Source organism: Penicillium cosmopolitanum (assembly GCF_028827165.1).
Source record: "Penicillium cosmopolitanum strain IBT 29677 chromosome Unknown utg000012l:1.0-3308103.0:1.0-3310761.0, whole genome shotgun sequence".
Taxonomy (NCBI): Eukaryota; Fungi; Ascomycota; class Eurotiomycetes; order Eurotiales; family Aspergillaceae; genus Penicillium; species Penicillium cosmopolitanum.
In genome coordinates this window covers 1,819,730-1,837,892 of record NW_026622682.1, presented here as the reverse complement: position 1 = coordinate 1,837,892, position 18,163 = coordinate 1,819,730, and the positions used below count along the sequence as shown (strand labels likewise).

At 47.4% G+C, this 18,163-nt stretch overlaps 9 protein-coding genes across 9 annotated transcripts; 7 read left to right on the top strand and 2 right to left on the bottom strand.

Annotated features, from left to right (window-relative positions):
• Positions 1 to 520: 520 nt before the first annotated feature.
• On the top strand, positions 521 to 1,555 carry N7509_013426 (uncharacterized protein; the record flags this gene model as incomplete). The annotated part of the gene is made up of 2 exons (XM_056638063.1): positions 521 to 1,380; positions 1,408 to 1,555. 2 exons carry the CDS (start codon positions 521 to 523, stop codon positions 1,553 to 1,555), a joined length of 1,008 nt encoding a protein of 335 aa, XP_056481570.1.
• Positions 1,556 to 1,837: 282 nt separating this feature from the next.
• N7509_013425 (Zn(II)2Cys6 transcription factor) lies at positions 1,838 to 4,422 on the top strand (the record flags this gene model as incomplete). Its single annotated transcript, XM_056638062.1, has 7 exons — positions 1,838 to 1,923; positions 1,983 to 2,014; positions 2,086 to 2,191; positions 2,258 to 2,475; positions 2,529 to 2,623; positions 2,679 to 3,289; positions 3,339 to 4,422. 7 exons carry the CDS (start codon positions 1,838 to 1,840, stop codon positions 4,420 to 4,422), a joined length of 2,232 nt encoding a protein of 743 aa, XP_056481569.1.
• A 1,087-nt stretch (positions 4,423 to 5,509) lies between these two features.
• Positions 5,510 to 5,989, top strand: N7509_013424 (uncharacterized protein; the record flags this gene model as incomplete). The annotated part of the gene is made up of 1 exon (XM_056638061.1): positions 5,510 to 5,989. One exon carries the CDS (start codon positions 5,510 to 5,512, stop codon positions 5,987 to 5,989), a length of 480 nt encoding a protein of 159 aa, XP_056481568.1.
• A 647-nt stretch (positions 5,990 to 6,636) lies between these two features.
• On the top strand, positions 6,637 to 7,518 carry N7509_013423 (TatD family hydrolase; the record flags this gene model as incomplete). The annotated part of the gene is made up of 2 exons (XM_056638060.1): positions 6,637 to 6,678; positions 6,751 to 7,518. 2 exons carry the CDS (start codon positions 6,637 to 6,639, stop codon positions 7,516 to 7,518), a joined length of 810 nt encoding a protein of 269 aa, XP_056481567.1.
• A 555-nt stretch (positions 7,519 to 8,073) lies between these two features.
• Positions 8,074 to 9,898, top strand: N7509_013422 (Zn(II)2Cys6 transcription factor; the record flags this gene model as incomplete). Its single annotated transcript, XM_056638059.1, has 3 exons — positions 8,074 to 8,885; positions 8,939 to 9,383; positions 9,440 to 9,898. 3 exons carry the CDS (start codon positions 8,074 to 8,076, stop codon positions 9,896 to 9,898), a joined length of 1,716 nt encoding a protein of 571 aa, XP_056481566.1.
• Positions 9,899 to 10,936: 1,038 nt separating this feature from the next.
• N7509_013421 (uncharacterized protein) lies at positions 10,937 to 11,761 on the top strand (the record flags this gene model as incomplete). Its single annotated transcript, XM_056638058.1, has 1 exon — positions 10,937 to 11,761. One exon carries the CDS (start codon positions 10,937 to 10,939, stop codon positions 11,759 to 11,761), a length of 825 nt encoding a protein of 274 aa, XP_056481565.1.
• A 519-nt stretch (positions 11,762 to 12,280) lies between these two features.
• Positions 12,281 to 13,080, bottom strand: N7509_013420 (RTA1 domain-containing protein; the record flags this gene model as incomplete). Its single annotated transcript, XM_056638057.1, has 2 exons — positions 12,281 to 12,481; positions 12,538 to 13,080. 2 exons carry the CDS (start codon positions 13,078 to 13,080, stop codon positions 12,281 to 12,283), a joined length of 744 nt encoding a protein of 247 aa, XP_056481564.1.
• An 814-nt stretch (positions 13,081 to 13,894) lies between these two features.
• N7509_013419 (uncharacterized protein) lies at positions 13,895 to 15,499 on the bottom strand (the record flags this gene model as incomplete). Its single annotated transcript, XM_056638056.1, has 1 exon — positions 13,895 to 15,499. The coding sequence occupies one exon, from the start codon at positions 15,497 to 15,499 to the stop codon at positions 13,895 to 13,897; it is 1,605 nt and encodes a 534-aa protein (XP_056481563.1).
• Positions 15,500 to 15,976: 477 nt separating this feature from the next.
• Positions 15,977 to 17,871, top strand: N7509_013418 (glycoside hydrolase family 13 protein; the record flags this gene model as incomplete). Its single annotated transcript, XM_056638055.1, has 3 exons — positions 15,977 to 16,057; positions 16,108 to 16,528; positions 16,616 to 17,871. The coding sequence occupies 3 exons, from the start codon at positions 15,977 to 15,979 to the stop codon at positions 17,869 to 17,871; spliced, it is 1,758 nt and encodes a 585-aa protein (XP_056481562.1).
• Positions 17,872 to 18,163: the final 292 nt, after the last annotated feature.

Sequence of the window (18,163 nt, the reverse complement as noted above, 5' to 3'; positions counted from 1 at the left end):
CATCTTCGTAAGGAGATATCGGAGATGAACCAGACCATTATTCAGAAGTACCGCAAAGGAGGATCTATCGATACGAACTTGATTGAAATACCAGCTGAGAGGTCCATTGCAATTACGATCAGCAATACAATTGCCGATATTCTCGCGGAAAAGACGAGGCCTACGAGCAGTCGCTGCGAGGCAAGGACTTTTCTCTCAGCAAGATTGGGCTCACGTCTATGCAATTAGTCTCCCTGGCCAACCCGATAAAAAGAAAATATGGAAAAATCATTGAAATTCAAAGCTCGCGCCAACCGAAATTGACAGCCTGTGGCATTGAAGATATTCTCACAAACCCGTCGGACACACCTGGCAATGCAAGTCCATCAAGAGATCTATTAGATGAGCTCGCCAAATTGAAGTCCAAATTAAAGCTACGCAAGAAGGCGGTCTTTTTCCGGCTTTCTGGGGAGCCAAATCCTGCGATTTCTTTTAAAGAACCCGGAAATTGGCCAAATAATCGGCTTAGTTCGCTCAAGTGATGAGACTCAGGCTAGAAAAAAAGGTACAACATCAGGCCGAGCTGGGAGAATGGTGGCAGGTCTCATTCCATGAAAAAATTGAGATATGGCTCGGTGATCTCAGCAAGCCTGGGCTTGGTCTACAGGAAGACCACAGGCATCGGCTTTTTGGAAATAGAGATATCGACGGGGTTGATGGTATCATTCACAACGGAGCCCGAGTAAACTGGCTGGATGACTATGAGGATCTCGAGGCAGTGAATGTTCATTCCACAGCCGATATTCTCTCGGGGCTGTCCGGTATGCGCATTCCTTGCCAGCTCATATACGTTTCTGGTGGTTACCTTTCACCAAGCCAAGAAACCCATGCGAGTATCGCCAAAAGGCTTGCCCCTGCGTCCGGGTATGATCAGACCAAGTTCATGTCAGAGCTTCTCGTCAACGAGTACAACCAACATTTACATCGACAAGGATCATCTGCGCCGAGAGCTCGGACAGTCATCCCTGGTTTTATCGTAGGGACACGCGAGGAAGGCATCGCACATACGGAAGATTTCCTCTGGAGATTTGTGTACAGCATCGTTCGACTTCGAGCTATAATTGAAGAACTTGGTCATCTCACGGTCGCTGGGGTTGACCAGGTGTCAGAGCTGGTTTCAAATGTCCTCTTCTACCCGAACGACTACGAATCTGATCCGTTAACTTGCCTCGATGGCATAAGTGCCTCGGCACTCTGTGACATTGTGAGCGAAAAATTAAATATTCCAATCACACGTATTCGTCATGACCAATGGATGCAAATACTACGGCGTAATATTGAAAACGCAGAAGTTGACCATCCATTCTCACCAGTGATGCAGTGGTTTGACGAGAATATGTGGTAATTTTGAGGGGGCAAAGAAGAAAGGACCGAGAACTCTCTCTTTTTGACGAGTGAGATTAGTGCAGCGATTGAGAAGAGTTTGGAGTATATGACCCTGGTAGGATACTTATCGACAGAGAAAGGGGACCCGAACTTGAAGGTGGATCAGACTGGAGTATTTAGGCGCTCCTAGACACATCTTACAAAAATTTTGAAGGCTAGATTTTTTCCGCAAACCGATTTTGTGGATAGAAAGAACTTGAGGCATCTTTATTTCTATTTAGTAGTTTGTTGAAATGTTGTAAATGTCGTAAATACTAACAAGTCCTTTGTTTACTTCTCCTATATGCATGACGTCATGACGCCAAGCCCGCAAATTCCGCCCGCCGGCACAACGTCAACTTCAACAACGGCCGACCACCGGGTTACTCCATACTGAAAATATCAGAAACCCCTTGCTACATTATGCCACGTAATGGCTGAGCCGAGGTCACAGGCAAGACGTGGCCGTCAAAGGCGCCCTCGTGTCCCAGATTCGCAGCGGCAAAGGACCGCACAGGCGTGAGTTTCCGCCCTTGTCATTTGCCAGTAGACCTAACGCACTGACACGTACTTTCTAGTTGCTTGCCGTGTCGCCAACATAAAGAGAAATGTATAACCCCCCCCAGGAACTGTCGCATTATCATAACCCCAATCAGCTAATATGACTTTGGGGATTGGCAGGCGGCGGTGGCAATCCTTGTGATCGTTGCCAGCGCTATCAACGAACATGCCGATTTGATAATGTTCGAGTACAAGGGAGAAGATCCGTCTTGACTGACGCTGAAGGGTGAGTCGAATTGTCTTGCTTCGTGTCAATCTTGCTTTCGAACATTGGCTAATGTTACGGTGGCAGAAATCCGACTCCGGAGCTTACAGCAAGGGAAATTCAGATGAAGCGAATCATCACCCATTTCATGGGTAATATCTCGCTGGAGCCTGCTCACCTCGAATCAGTTGCAGACGGTTTGGATGAGAGACAAGGCGATGATGATGGCAATCCATCTACAATCACACAAGACCTTGCCCTGGCCAAGGATTACTCCTTAGATCCCCTCTCTACAAACACCATGCGTGGGTCAAATTCGCTTTGTTCCATGAAGAATGGATCTAACATGTTATGGCAGACTATTCTGGAGAGCTTTCCCATTGGAACTTTTCGAAGATGCTCGAGCGCCGACTTCAAAGTCTAGGCAACGGCACCAAGCCAGGAAGGGGCGAGGTAAGATATGCAAAAAATGCGTTCCATTTTGAATATACTAATTTGGAGCATCTAGATTACTGGGGACACTGGAAATGGCTTTTTTCGAGCGACGGGCCTGCAGTCTTCTGGCTCGTGCATATCATTAGCCAAGCAGTACTTCCCACCAAGGCCCATCGCTGATTTCTTGGTCAAGACATTCCTAGAGTATGCCTTGACTAATTATTTCTATTTCGATCAAGATATTTTTTATCGCAAACTAGAATACTATTATGACTTGGAAGGGTCGCTGACTATCAATGACGCTGGCTGGGTCTGCACCCTCCTCATGACATTTGCCATTGGTACACAATTTGCATATATGCAGACAGGTCCGAATTTGACGAATGAATTTGCCAACGCTGATATTGAAGATGATCACATTGGAATTCAACTTTATCGATTCTGCTGCCGACTGATTCCGGATCTTATTACAACTGCTAGCGTCGAGAGTGTCCAGGCTTTCCTGCTCATGGGATCATATACACTACCAATTGACACCTCGGGCCTGGCATATACATATTATGGCCTGGCAATAAAAATGGCAATACAGAATGGAATGCACAGGCAGTTCCCTGGGGATGATTTTGATGGTCGATTAGTCGAAGCGAGAAATCGTCTTTGGTGGTCGGCCTATGCACTGGAAAGGTATGATCGGGGACTACTAATATTCAGACCGTCATCTAACATTCAATAGTCGCATCAGTATTCTACATGGTCGCCCAGCCTCTGTGTCGCCTGCCGAGACCGACACGCCCATGCCAAGCGAGCTAGCAGGCTTCCAATCATCCGACTATCGGTCAAATTTGCCCAATTTTTCTGCCGCGGTCATCCTTACCAAACATCTGGCGAACGCCTCAGAATCGATCAAATCTCTACGCAGCTGCAGTAGGCCAAAACAACAGAGATACCTCAGACAGCTGGCCGCCATGCATGATCAACTTGGCAACTGGTGGTCTGGTCTCCCAACGCAGGTTCATTGCAGAGATCTCAACCAGAATGGGCCTCTCTTCCGATCAAACATTCATCTTGAGATCTATTATATCACTACAATAATATACATTGGCCGACCCTTCATCATAACTCCAGCCCAAGGACCAGGAAATAGCACAGCACAGGCCATTACAACTGCCCAAGAGGCCCCGGATGTCATCAAAAAATTGCGCGACGACTCACTAAAGGCTGCTATCCGGGGAATAGAACTGTGTCAAATCTTGCAAGATTCTGTTGGTCTTGCTCGTGTTTCATATACCGAGTTCAGTGCATGCCGCATTGCGTTGCTTGCTTTGATTGCTCACAGTCTCAACGAACAGACGGCACAAATATCTACCGCTCTTACACAGGGAATGGTAATAATTCGAAAAATGTGCGTTGGGCTCGAATCTGCCAAATCCGAAGTGGCGGTAATTGAAGCACTTGATAGAGCCCGGCAACGGTTATATGCCCCTACCAGCCTAGAGGACAATCGCCCGATACAGTCCGCGTCGGGATATGATCAATTCCAGGAGTGGGCCAAGCTTTGGCGAGCCGATCCAATGATGGAAACAGCTGCCGTGAGCCTTGGGGAAAATGCTATTCCGATAGAAGAACAAACAAATCCCTCAGTACCTTCATTCGATGGGTTCTTTTCCTCGTTTCCCGACGAGCTTTGTGAGTTCACTGCCATTCCGGGACTCACTGGCGACGTTTCATTGGACCAGGAGTGGTTTAATAGTACACAGCCCGACGATATTATATGGAACACAGGAGGTACCTTTGATATGACTGGCCATACACATTGACATGGACCCCGTACCAAACGCTGCTATTTTTGTCCCTGCGTTGCTCAGAGGTGACTGGGGTATCTAACCGCGCAGATCAGAGCTTTGATATGATCTTTGTATACCCTACTGCTAGATAAACATGAATCAAAAACAAAATCTTTACGCAAAACCTCCGTTTGTTTCAGCCACGGCGGGTAAATCCATTCTCTCACGTGTCGAGGTCTCCAACTTGAACTTCTTCTACGATAATGTGGCAATTTTTTTGAAACCCAGCGTGGCATCGGGCTTAGCGATGACTTCTATCGGTAGTAAGTACCATTGCGTCAGCTTACTCTGTCGCTCGCATCCGCCTCCAGACAAGCATGCTAAGAATTCGGCCCCTGATCTGCGGTCCCGCGCCCCACATAATGAGGGCGTTCTTCAAGGAATCAAGAAATAAACAGACTCTGCGGAGTACGGCGGAAGCGAAGAAGTAATACTAAGCATTCTGAAGTGTGGAGAGGATCCAGCGCATGATGCTACTAGTAGTTCGCTTCCTCTAGCCATTGCCTATTGCCGAAGGGTCCACAAGTTGAGGTGGAGTAAGCGATTTATCGTAACAGTACGTTTTATAGCACAGGAACGCATATAGATATCTACATCGCGGAGAGATAAACTATGAGGGCAATATGCCACAAATTCGGTCTTTTACCCATAGATTGTTCGAATTGTGAGGGAACCATAGAGACTTTTCATCGTGTATATATTGCAGAAAGTGCTACTTCGTACACATCGTTGATATTTCCGCTGCTATGTCTTAGATCATCTGCTGATCTGCATGGGGGCTGAATTGAACAACCCCGTTATTAGGGATGAAGAAATGCACAATGACGCAGCAGGACCCTGGGGGCCATCCCCACTATTATTGATTTCGGCCCAGATCATGTTATTCCCGATTAAGGTGAGGCTATAAAAGCGATAGAATAGATCGAGATATCTTCTAAATAGCATTCCTATCCTCAGCCTCTCTCCTGAAAGCCCACGGTCGGCTTACAAAACGCCATATTCTTCTTTCTCGAATATCATTTCAAACCAAAAAAAGATCATATCAAAAATCAAAATCACCATGAAGGTCGCAGTCATCCTCTCATCCCTTCTCGGCCTTGCCCTGGCAACCGCCATCCCGACTACCGAACTCGAACGTCGCGACCCGAGCGATAAATCCGGAAACTCCCAATTCGCCTTTCAGTGCGAGGGAGTCACCATTCCCGACCAAGGAGGAGCTTCAGGTGAAGGCGAGGGTGGCGTTGGTTACTTCACCAGCAATCTGGCTTTCAACGCCCAGGGAACAAAGATCGACCCCGTCGCCTGCACGGATCAGGACGGTACTTGCAGCAACTGTCTGTTCTCTGGCGGCGGTCTTAGCTCGGACACCAATGTTACCGCATGCTGGAACCCGCCTGCTGGCAAGGCAGGATGTAGCATTTCATTCTCGTACAATGGATATGACTATGATAGCCAAAACAAGGAGCCCTACTGTGGTCACGAGGATGGATTTGCGGCTTTCTCATTCGATCTGAGCGCTGTCTGCTATTTCAATGTTTAGATGACTGGACGGTCCGGAGGATTCAATTTTTCTATGGTTGATGATTGACATGCATACTTGATATCTTTTGCCAGTGGTCTTGCATGGAGGACGATGTGGTGGGGGCGGTTGGAATATCCATGGATGTTATTGGCATTTCGTTTGTATAGCACAGCTCATCACCTACTTCTATATCGTTTTCCATTATTTCCGAGTCCACAATAGTTTCATGGTGCATAAGTTTATTGCAAACCAAGAATTTGTATCCTCAAAGTACTTATCCGAGTTGCTCTCATAGAAAAGATCATCGGTCGGAAGACGGAACGGTAGTAGGAAGATGATGAAGATTAGTAGACTTCATGCCGCAGAAGATAGCCGTAAATATACCTTTTTTTTTTTTTCCCCAAAAGTTGATAACCTCTCTCTGCTTTGGGAAGTACTGGTAACAAAAGCCCTAGGTACTGGGGAGGCCCGGGTGCGAGTACCCAACACAGTCGGGTACATGCACCCGATTATGCAGCAAAACAGCTTGGCTCTAATTTTTTCACCAAGGGGACCAAGTGCAAACAATCCCAACCGCAACATAAATTTCCCGAATTCTCCTCAAAAATCGGTATACGTGTTTTCCATCTCGCAGCCAAGCGAGAAAACTCAATTGTGGCACAAAAATGGCACAGCCAGCGAGGAACTCGGCTCTGCGATATTTCGATGTAAGTGAATGATAATCGACTCTACGGATCGCATCTCTTTGCTTTTATATTCGATGCTGATTGTTTCGTCAGGTCGCAGTCACTTTTACTGCAGATCAGTTCCGCGGTATCTACCGTGGCAAACAGTACCATGAGCCCGACTTTGCCGAGGTTCTGAAAAGAGCTAAGGATTATGGCTGCGAAAAAGTGATGCTTACCACTATGTCACTTGAGGGGGCGAAGCAAAACCTACAACTTGTCAGGGAATTTCCAGAAATGTGCAAAATGACGCTTGGGGTACATCCGTACCATGCTGGCGAAATCTACGAGGCACAGGGATCTCAGGAGGGTTCCAATCAATATCTGGAAACAATTCGCAAAATAGGCGAGGGATTATTTGCCGAAAAGCCTTCCCCTCTCGCAGCATTCGGCGAAATTGGTCTTGATTATGTCTATCTTGACCGTGCAGACAAAGAGACACAGCAGCGTGCGTTCAGGGATCAATTGGAGATGGCTACAGAATTTCAGCTCCCATTATTTCTACACGTTCGCGAATCCACCGAAGATTTTATCTCAATCATAAAACCATATCTGCCAAAGCTGCCGCGAGGTGGCTTGGTGCATTCATTTGCTGGCTCCAAGGCGGAGATGCTTCAGCTTGTGGAACTGGGTTTGGATATCAGTGTTAATGGTGTGTCTTTCCGCAGCGATGAGCAGATTGAAATGGCCAAATATGTCCCCTTTGAACAAATTGCAACTCGAAACCGACGCTCCGTGGTGCGAGGTATTGGAAACGGACCCGAAAATCGAACCATTCCTTGCTGCTGCAAGACCTCTACCCCCAAGCAGAAAGCACAATAAATTCATTCTGGGTCAAATGGTGAAGACAAGGAATGAGAGCTGCACTATTGAACGAGTTGGACTTGTTGTGGCCGGATTAAAAGGTGTACCACTGCAGGAAGTTGCGGAGGCTTCATGGAACAATAGTTCGCGGATGTTTTGGCGGACCACTTGAAATTTTATACTTATCGAGCATTGAGAGAATGATTTTTGTATACCTGTTCACATTCCAGTACACCATATATCTCAAGGCCTTTATGTAAGATCAAATGGGGCGATCTCGGCTAGTCAAGGTCTGACCTCCAGGCGAATTGACGTAGGACTCGATATTTGCTTTCAAGGCTCACAGAAATCCTAGTATGAGTCTAAGACCATACAGATTTATCCATAGAGCGCGTTTATTGATTGCCTTTTTGTTACACTAACCGCTCATATTTCCAATTCTCCAATGCATTGAGCTGTATTGGCTCACCATCTCCTCCGAATCCGGCTCCGCTTTGGTCCGGCTTTACCCCGAGATCTCTCCGCTCCCCGGACCGAGCCTCCGCAATAGCTTCCTAGCTGACAGCCAGCACAATGCCTGATGCTGAGATGGTCAAGCAGGCCTGCGATGAATGTCGTCGACGGAAGGTCCGCTGCAACAATGATAGGCCGTGCAAACAATGCGAATCCGCCAGCTTACGGTGCCACACATCGTTCAAGCATCGGAAAAAAGGGCGACAAGGAAAAACAGCAAATGTTCTGAATGAGCTGAGAGCAAAAGGGATGCAGAGCCATGATTCGATATCGCAATCAGGGCAGAATACACAATATGATTTGCCCATGGCTGACAGGGCTCCCTCCCCTTCAGGAGAAACGGGAAGATGTCAGTTTTCCAGATCGGCAGGCCTTGTCAGTCACGAGCTCATCGCATCGTGTTCCGATTACTTCTTCTCTCGGATGCGTGGCACTGTACCGATATTGCATCCCGATGCCTTCCAAAGACAGATTGACCAAGCGGGCAAATGTCTGCACGCGTACTGCTTGGTTACGGCATTTTGCGCATTTGTGGTGACACAAACTGGATTTTGTATCGGTCCTCAAATTCTCAATGATCACGGCAGTGCCACCCAAGAAGAATATCGGGAGAGACTGGTTAACGAGGCAACTGAGGCAAGGAGGCACCTAGACCCGTTTAAAGAGCCCATGAAGCGCACAATTATTACTGCATTTCTGCTTTACGGATGCCACATTGGGCTCGGAAATCAGCGACACGCATATTACTTTCTACGAGAAGCGACCACTATCTATACCGCCAGTGCGCTGGACGGTGAAACGTCCGCACAAGACGACAGCGAAGAATCGTCGCAAGCTGGGAATCTGTTCTGGTTATTACTGGTGTCGGAAAGGTAGTGTCTTCAATCTGCCTAATCTCAAAACCTTCCAACTGACTTGAACCCAGGGCCCATGCCATTCGGCGGCATAGACCTATCACTCTTCGGATTTCCGCCGAGACCAGGGAGCTAGATGAGCCACAATCCAATGTCGCGATTGGATTTCGGTGCCTTGTCAATTTATATCGACCCTTCGATGAGAAATTCCTTGGTCAATGGAATGGTGACCATGCGAGTTGCTCAACAGAATCATTGGTCCAGCTCGAAGAGAGAATTCAAAATGCCGTGCCGGCGAATATCGACCTACCGGATGTATTGATGGCCGACTTGCGCGTTTCACAACAATGGCTACGGATCATGATCTGGCAGCTTTCCACCACTGCTGGATTTTTGTCAACTAGTCCTACGCATGAGTGCATGGATTTTCGATACCCAGTATTGATTTCAAGGGACCTGTGTCTTGCAACATGGAAACTATCCAAACAAAGTATGCAGACGCATGGAATTGGCCTGGTAAGTCTATTGCCAACCGTCACTATCGTTTCATTGCTAACGTATATATTTCACAGATTGAGAAAATATTCGAAGTTGCATGTACATTGATCGATGTTATGGCCTGCCTATCAGCCGCCGGCCTCCGCTCCTCTGGATTCAAGCTTGGCCCGCAAGACTACCTAAAGCACTTTTTTACACTCATACATGACTTACCTGGTGGTCGAGCACGATTTCTTCCTCTACTTCTGACTAAAATTGGACAAACCCTGCCATCCATGATGGAAACAATCGCCATACATCTCAATTTGAGCTCTGAGATACCCGAACAGGGCTCTGACGAGCTTGGGTTAAGCTTGGCTCGAAGGCCTGAGGATAATTCATCACCGCGACCGGACTCGTCTAATGTAAATTCGGAATCCTTTTCGGAAGATTGGGCGTATAGTCATTTTAACTACGCAGAGATGAGTCGGATCGGGAATAAGACTCCTGAAATTGACGAGGCATTTCTTCAATACTCCAGTTATTTTCAATGACACGTGTTTGAATCGAACTTGCCTATTGATTGGAAAAATCAACAAATTCGTTACTGTAAAGAGTACGCGATTCTGGAATATTTTGGCGAGAAAAGGCGGCGAAAAGATTATACCAAATGCAAAGGCTGCATCGACCACTTCATATAATCAGGTAGAGCTCCCCTAGGCCACGACAAATAGTCCAATACTCGAAACCATATATCGTTGGTTCGTGCCAAAAGGGATACGAGCTCTGGGAACAAATGACAAAGCATGGGGCACCGAGCAGTATGATTGGTTACTTGGTCTTTGAGGCTCGTATTCGAAGAGAATGATGCTGCCTTGACTCAGTCATTGATGTTAGTGCTCAATCATTTTGTTTCGCTTTGGTGAACATCCTTTAACGTAATCCGTCCTAGCTTCTGCACAGGAACCCCCCAAGCGACTAACAAAGTCTCCGCCGGAATCTATCTTGAACAGTATGGAATGGATACTGCATCCGGGTCAGCTCACCGATATCCTTGGAATCCCGACCGGGGAAGTTGGCGACCTAACAATGCTTGATGGCACTTCTCACTCGCAACCTTCTGAAAGTCGCCGTCGTTTAAAACGTCCACATACAAAATCTCGTCGCGGGTGCCTGAATTGCAAAAAGCGAAAAGTGAAGGTGAGTCGATGATCGGAGGTACGCTTCACTGTCGATCGTTAGAGCCTAACCTTTTCGAAGTGTCAAGAGACAAAGCCAGCATGTACAAATTGCCTTTCGAGAGATATGAAATGTACATACCCAGCACCAACCACGGAAGATGAAAGCGTTGAGCTGTCTATAGCTGGCGCCAATAGTCTCATCAAGACTGAAATGTGTTTATCTGGACCATTCACGGGTGAAGATTTGCGATTTTTCCAACATTTTCTTACCGTTTCACGCCCTCATCTACCCTTTGGGAGCGAACAGTCATGGATCACGGACGTTCCAGCCTATTCACACGAGGTAAGCTGCAATAAAACCCTTATTCTTGATTCGAGGCAACCGCTAAGCCATTTCAGTGCCCTCATCTGATGCATGCGATTCTCTCACTCGGGGCAACCCACTACGACCTTACAATACCCAGCAACTCTCACTATAATGCCATGGCCATTTCCCATCGAGGAAAGGCCCTGAAGTATCTATCACTTGCTCTAGCAGATATCGATAGCTGCTCGGCTGCTTCCTTGGACGGTATATTGGCCACATGCTACGCTTTAGTCTTCCAGGCTTACTACATGAACGATGGTGCGATTGATTTTGCCGTCATGGTACGTGGGTGCAGCCTGATCACCACCCATATCCAACGAAGATTCAAAGGCAGCAAAATGTTCCTTTTACAGAACTCGGAGGAAGTCATGCAATTAATAGAGCCATGGCTATCAAAGGACATGCATCCGAATCAAGATGACGTGAATCTTTGCATTAGGGACATTGAACAGCTACACCCGTTTATACACGACGGAAGCACTTTATGCTTTTTTGAGTCCCTCCTCAATACCTACCTCGCTTTCCAACACTCAATTCAAGATGCCTTCCGCTGCCTCGGTGATGTGTATAAAGTCTGGCATTCGATGGAAAATCAAAATTTCATGAATCTCATTACCAGCACGAACATTATTTCCCGGGCGCTTTTCTTGCATTACTTTGCAATCGACACACTAATGCGACCATTCCTACTTCATGTTCGAGGCCACAAACACCCGAGCTTGTCCGTTGGTGCCATTGTGATGGAACAATGGGCAGATGCAGCGTATTATGGGTTACCCGGCAATATCCAACGTTTGGTAAAGCACGAGGTCGATCTGGTGCGCCGTGAGAAGGCAAACATACCCCTCATACTGAGAGATGGTTCATAGAAGGGGAAGCTCAAAAATCTCTGAAATCTTCGTACTTGGAATCAAGGAACCGATAAACCGATGCGTGCATTGGACGGTTATATTGTGTATCATAATGGCGAAAAGATCAGATACATCTACTTCGTGTCGAACCACCCACCACGTTTCCCGCCCCCATTGTCTAGGCTTGTCATCCATCAACCTGAAGATCGTTCACATCGTCTAGAATTAGATTTTACATTACGTCAAAAGCTTGATCGTAGTCCATGGACCTTGAATTTTAATAGATTACGTGGAACATCAGATCAAATTCTAAAAAGATCTACTAAAAGACTCATTGGCTTACTAATAGTGGTATTGGACTTCTTGGAGCTGGCAATATCCATATATCACACCACTGGAAGAAGAAAAGCAACAACGGCAACACCCAGACCGTGAAAAGCTAAAAAACGAATGATATATGCACGGAAGTTTAATATCTGCCCGTTTTCAAGTCGGTCGGAAAGATTTAGGTGTGACCTAATAAGTTCTTGGGGGAAACTAGAAATTCGCCGATTGAGAGGATCTCTGAGCATGGGGTGTTCCTGGTCGATACAGAAATCGGCCTGGATGGTACCACCCAAGAACACTAATGGCGATGATCATCGGGACTGCTTCGAGAACATATAGGGGCCATTCATGAATGAACAAATATGCGTCGACCCCTAGGGCAAACTCAATCACGCGGTATATACAGCGCACCTTGATTGTAGAGACGTGTTAGCCGAGCCCTAATTGACTTGATGAGGTTCACTTACTAGGATAAAGATCCCAGAGATGTATATTCCCTTCAGAAGGTTACCCACGCCTTGATCAATGGTATTTCCGTCATTCTTCGATTTGAGGTGGAATGAACCCACGATGATCAGAAAAGCGGTAAATGTCACGACCTGTAGCACCAAACCCCCAATCAAGACTCCATTTCCAGTATCCTTTGCTGATCCCTCCCAGTCTCCAGAGGCAGCAATGCCACTTCCTGAGGCTTGAGTAAGGCAACTGATGATATCCAGCGTAACGAAGATCCTGGGTAGCCATCGACGTCGGATATTGATGAAAAGGAATTTCGTCGATCGTTCGCTGGACTTCTCATCATTCCCAGTCCAAATCAATCTGTCCATCAGCAGATAAAGACTCGCGCACACGAAAACCGGTGCGATAACAATAAGAGTGGCGGATACCGCATATAGAGGAATACTGTCAGGTTGTTTAAGGCTAGCACAACGTATGCCATATCCGAAGACTTCCAGAAAGGCCCCAATGACTAGGGGGGGTGAAATGGCCGCTGCGCTGAAATTTGCCATGGAGCGGAGCGAAGACCAAGGCGTAGAGGTGATAGACAGAAGGACCGAAATAGACAACTGTGAAAATAATAGAGGCAGCAAGCGAAGGGTTATAGAAATAAATGCTATTAATGTCCGCCGTCATAGTGATTGGAAAATAGAGCTTTTGTCACTGGAATTTGTAGGTTTCAAAGATTCGGAAAATAGGATATGCAATTTTGTTGCGTAGAGCGTATATCAACAACAAACTACAAGGACATCATCAGCCTAATTTATAAAATGGACAAATTCCTGACTCTATACTCTGTAATTATTCTACTGCCGCATTGGGTAAACATCGTATCTCGCAGATGCAAAAGGAACATCGTATTCGCATTCCGCACACCTGAAAGTGGACCCAGCCAAGCCACCACAGCCCACTAGGATCTGCCTTGATTGGCCTTTGATGGCCCCGCTTAAGGTTAAGGCGTTTAATGCGAAAGGTGCGATGGGAACACCGACGCTGGGCAGTTCAAGGTTATGATGGCTATCCTATTTTCAAGGAACATCTTAAAGTCGCTGCCTAGCCCTTCGCTGTCCAGGTGTGAATCTTGCAGACCTGAGAGCGCAACGCCTCCACAACTTGAAACTTTCTAGGCTGGAAAGTGATCGTTTCTGTAATTAATTTCCTGTCCCTTTGGGGGATGCTCGAGGTACTTGGGTGAGTTGAAAGGTTTTCATGGTTAAAAACGGCTGATATATTTAGTTGCGGTATTGCGAAGCACATAACTCGAATTCTTTGGTGAGTTTAACCTTGGAAGATTTACTCAATTCCAACATGATTTCAGACCCCTGCTCAATCCTTATTAAAATGATCTTCCCGTATTTCCACTGCTTCGCCTTCATAAGGATCAACCGAGGTCTGGGCAAATTTTCTAGCTGACACACGTCTCTCAAAGAGCAAATCCAACTCTTCGTATGTTCGCCCCTTCGGCTCTGGAAGCCTGAAAAATGCCCAAACAAGGCTGAGCAAGCAGGTGCCCGCCCAAAAATATGCGCTCCTTGCACCCCAGCCCCACGCTGTAGAGCTCAGTTGGTAATTGGTCAAAACGTTCACGACAATATTGCTGATGTTGTACAATGAGCGGGCCAGGACGATGGTCTTAGCCTTGAGACGCGTTGAAGAGAGCTCCGAGACAAGAGAGTACGTCACTGGGCCGACGGTGATGTCGTAGCAGAATGTAAAGATAATCAACATCACTCCAATAGCCCATTTTGCCCCATCGCTATCGGCAAATGACAGACTCCCAGTAATGACGAGAAGTAAAAATAAACAGGAAAGGCCACAGATATGCATGGTTCGGCGACCGGCAACGGTCATTAGGAACCATGATCCCAGTGTACCAATCACACCAAGTGCATATTGTCCCAGCGATAAATTGAAGGATTGGATAGGGGGTAGACCAGCCTGGACCATGAAATAGGCAAAATAACCCATCAGATTCTGGCCACAGAGCGTTTGAACCAGCCACACAACACATACAACTTCTGTCCGGCGCAGGTTTGTGCCCTTGAAACAATCCCAGTACGATGTTCCACTCGAGAGAGACGCCTCCAGCTCGTTGGTATGCTGAATCATAGCGAGCGTGTCATCTATATCGAAATTGGGATCGCTACCAGACGTAAGTCTTTGCAGAGCTCGTCGAGCCCCTTGAACGTTCCCTTGTCGGACATACCACCAAGGCGATTCAGGAGCAAAAAGACAGCCCAGCATGATGGGCAATGGCCACACCCACTGCACACCGAAGGGAATCCGATAGGCCCATTGGTCATCGCGCGATATAGATCCTCGGTTCACGCCGACCGCGACAAATTGACCGAAGACCCAGCACATGTTGATGAAGGTGGTCAGGTATGGACGAAGGACGACCGGGCAAACTTCCGACGCATAAGCAGCAGGTAATGTTTGGAAGATACCCCAAGGTATGCCGGCCAAGATCTCCGCAGCAAGGAGCATCTCAACATTGACAGCGAAGAAGAAAATGAAGATTACCGCGGTAATTGTCGCCAGGGCACATATCATAGTGCGTCTGTACCCCAGACGCTCGGAGACAAGACCGTTGATTAGGAGTCCGATTACCTCTCCGCATCGCGCTCCGTTAGATAGGCCGGATTGCCAGGAGGCTGGAACAGCCCATTTACCGTCTGGTCCTTCGACACCGAATTTCTGGTTAAAAGCTGGCGAGGCGTACATGGAGCTAAGCAGGGCGAGATCGTATCCCTCCATGATAAGGGTTGATGAGAGGAGCACAGACCAGCCGACAGCTTTGGGGTACAGCTTCACTGCTTCCCGTAGTGTCATAGACTGCTCCTTCTTAGCAGCCTGCTGACCCTGCAGCAGAGCAGGTTGTTTGGCATCCAGTCCATCCCCTCCAGTCGTATGTTGCAATGAAAGACTCATTGGAAAACAGCCCTATCAACCAACTGGGGTTGTGAGATATTCGGAATATAATCGAGCGAGGAGATATGAGTCTTAGACGCCAGGCTGCATCTCGTTCGTCGTTTGCGACATGATCTTTGCAATCGAGGGAAAAGTCGTATGATTTATATTGCACACAGCATGTGCACTGTCCGTGCCGTGGCGCGACATGCAGGTCGTGGATCCGGGGAAGAAAAGTGCAGCCGAAGCAGCAATTGGAGAAAAACTGGGGAAGCAGAAGAGTGGAGTTAGTATGTTGGCGAATCGGAGTGGACATTTCACGTTTCCGGCAGTTAGTCGGTCGTTAGTCGGCGATGCTCAGATACGTTTCGGACCCTTGGCGGGAATATGGAGCGGGGCTATTAGCAACAGCATCCGAGCGGACGCCGAGAATGAAATAATATAAAGAGCTATTTTCTTTTCGGATAGGTTGAGTCTTGCCCGGTACAGACTTGAATCATGTCACCCCATGCAGAAATAATTTCAAAGGTCGTGCCGACAGGGGCGAACAACTGGTGGAAGGAGGCAACGGTTTACCAGGTATTTTGGCACAATAGCAACTTTGAATTGCTTCACTAACATATTTCAAGGTATACCCAGCTTCCTTCTATGATTCGAACGGTGACGGCTGGGGTGATATTCCCGGTGTTATCGCAAAAGTCCCCTACCTCCACTCGCTGGGAATCGATGTCGTCTGGTTGTCTCCAATGTACGACTCGCCCATGCACGACATGGGCTACGACGTCTCGGACTATGAGAATGTTCTCCCGGCGTACGGAACAGTTCAAGATGTCGAAAAGCTGATACAGGCATGCCATGAACGGGGAATGAAGCTTATTCTTGACCTCGTTGTCAACCATACCAGCGATCAACACGAATGGTTCAAGGAGAGTCGCAGCAGCAAAGATAATCCCAAACGAGATTGGTACTTCTGGCGCCCACCGCGATATGATGAACAAGGGAACCGTCTGCCTCCGAGCAACTATCGAGGATATTTTGCGGGGAGTACATGTTTGTTGTCACCGAATCAATTTCAACTAAAACCGTGTCGATTCATATGAGACGATGATGCTAATATAGACCTTCGGTGATTTTTAGGGACATGGGATGAGCACACTCAAGAATACTACCTCCATCTCTACGCCCCCAGCCAACCGGATTTGAATTGGGACAACGAATCTACGCGACAAGCAATCTACGAAAGCGCAGTCCACTTCTGGCTGGAGAAGGGTATTGACGGCTTCCGCGTCGACACGGTCAACAAATACAGCAAACACACCTCCTTCCCCGATGTATCAATCGTCGATCCCAAAAGTTATATCCAACCAGCAATCCCAATGTGGTGCAACGGGCCACGTATTCACGAGTTCCTGCGCGAGATGTATGACACCGCTCTCGCGCCATATGGGGATGTCGTTACTGTCGGTGAGCTAGCGAATACGCCCGATCCCAAACAAGTCTTGGAATATGTCGGCGCGTCAGCGAAGGAGTTGAGCATGGTATTCCATCTTGACATCGGACATATCGGGATGGGCGCCTTAGAGGACAAATACATTTTTCACCCATGGGAATTGACAAAGTTGAAGGATGTCGTCTACAAGTGGCAGAGCTTTGTCGAGGGAAGCGATGGATGGACGACAGCGTTCTGTGAGAATCATGATAACGGGCGCTCTGTATCGCGATTTGGCAACGATTCCCCCGCTTTTCGTGAGATCAGCGCGAAGATGCTTGCGATTATGATGGTCTGCATGACAGGCACCTTGTTTCTTTACCAGGGGCAGGAAATTGGCATGATCAATGCGCCGCCTGAGTGGCCTATTGATGAGTATCGCGATATCGAGGGACTGGGCTATTATCGTGAAGCCGAGTCCCTAGAAAAAAGCGGCATCGATACTTTGCGCAAAAAGAAAATAATGGACGGACTGAGGATTCTCGCTCGTGATCACTCTCGATTGCCTATGCAATGGGATGATTCTCCGCATGCGGGCTTTACAACTGGCAAACCTTGGATGAGAGCTCATGACTTATACCCTGAGATTAATGTGAAGCAGCAAGAGTCGGAGGGGGGAAGCGTGCTATCATTTTGGAAGCAACTGCTCACGCTTAGGAAGACGTATCGAGATTTGTTTATTCATGGGGCCTTTGAGGTATTGGATCGTGAGAATCCAGCAACATTTTGCTTTTTGAAGAGCAGAGAGGAGAAGGAGGCTTTGATTATCTTGAACTTTACGGCGCAAAGCCAGCCGTTCAAGCTTGCTGAGAGGACTTCTGGGATGAAGCTGCTGGTCGGCAATTACGAGGTTTCTGTATTTGAAACTCTGAAACCATTCGAAGGTCGAATATACATCAAATAGAGACACCGAGACTACATTCTATGAATCAACAACGAACCTGTGATTTTGATTTGCATCACATTTCTACTGGACACACAAATAACCGGTCCAACCGCGCGGGCGGCTGTAATGGTTTATGTAACATCATGCAAGTAAACGGGTTCGGCAGAGATCCTTCTGGAATATGTACAATTTCAATCAAAGAAAAAGGAAGCCAAATATAAATTACATGTCCCAAACGCACGGTTTATCCACACGCCAAAACAGACTCGACAGAATAAAGGGACAGTGGATGGACAAGGAGGGTATACAG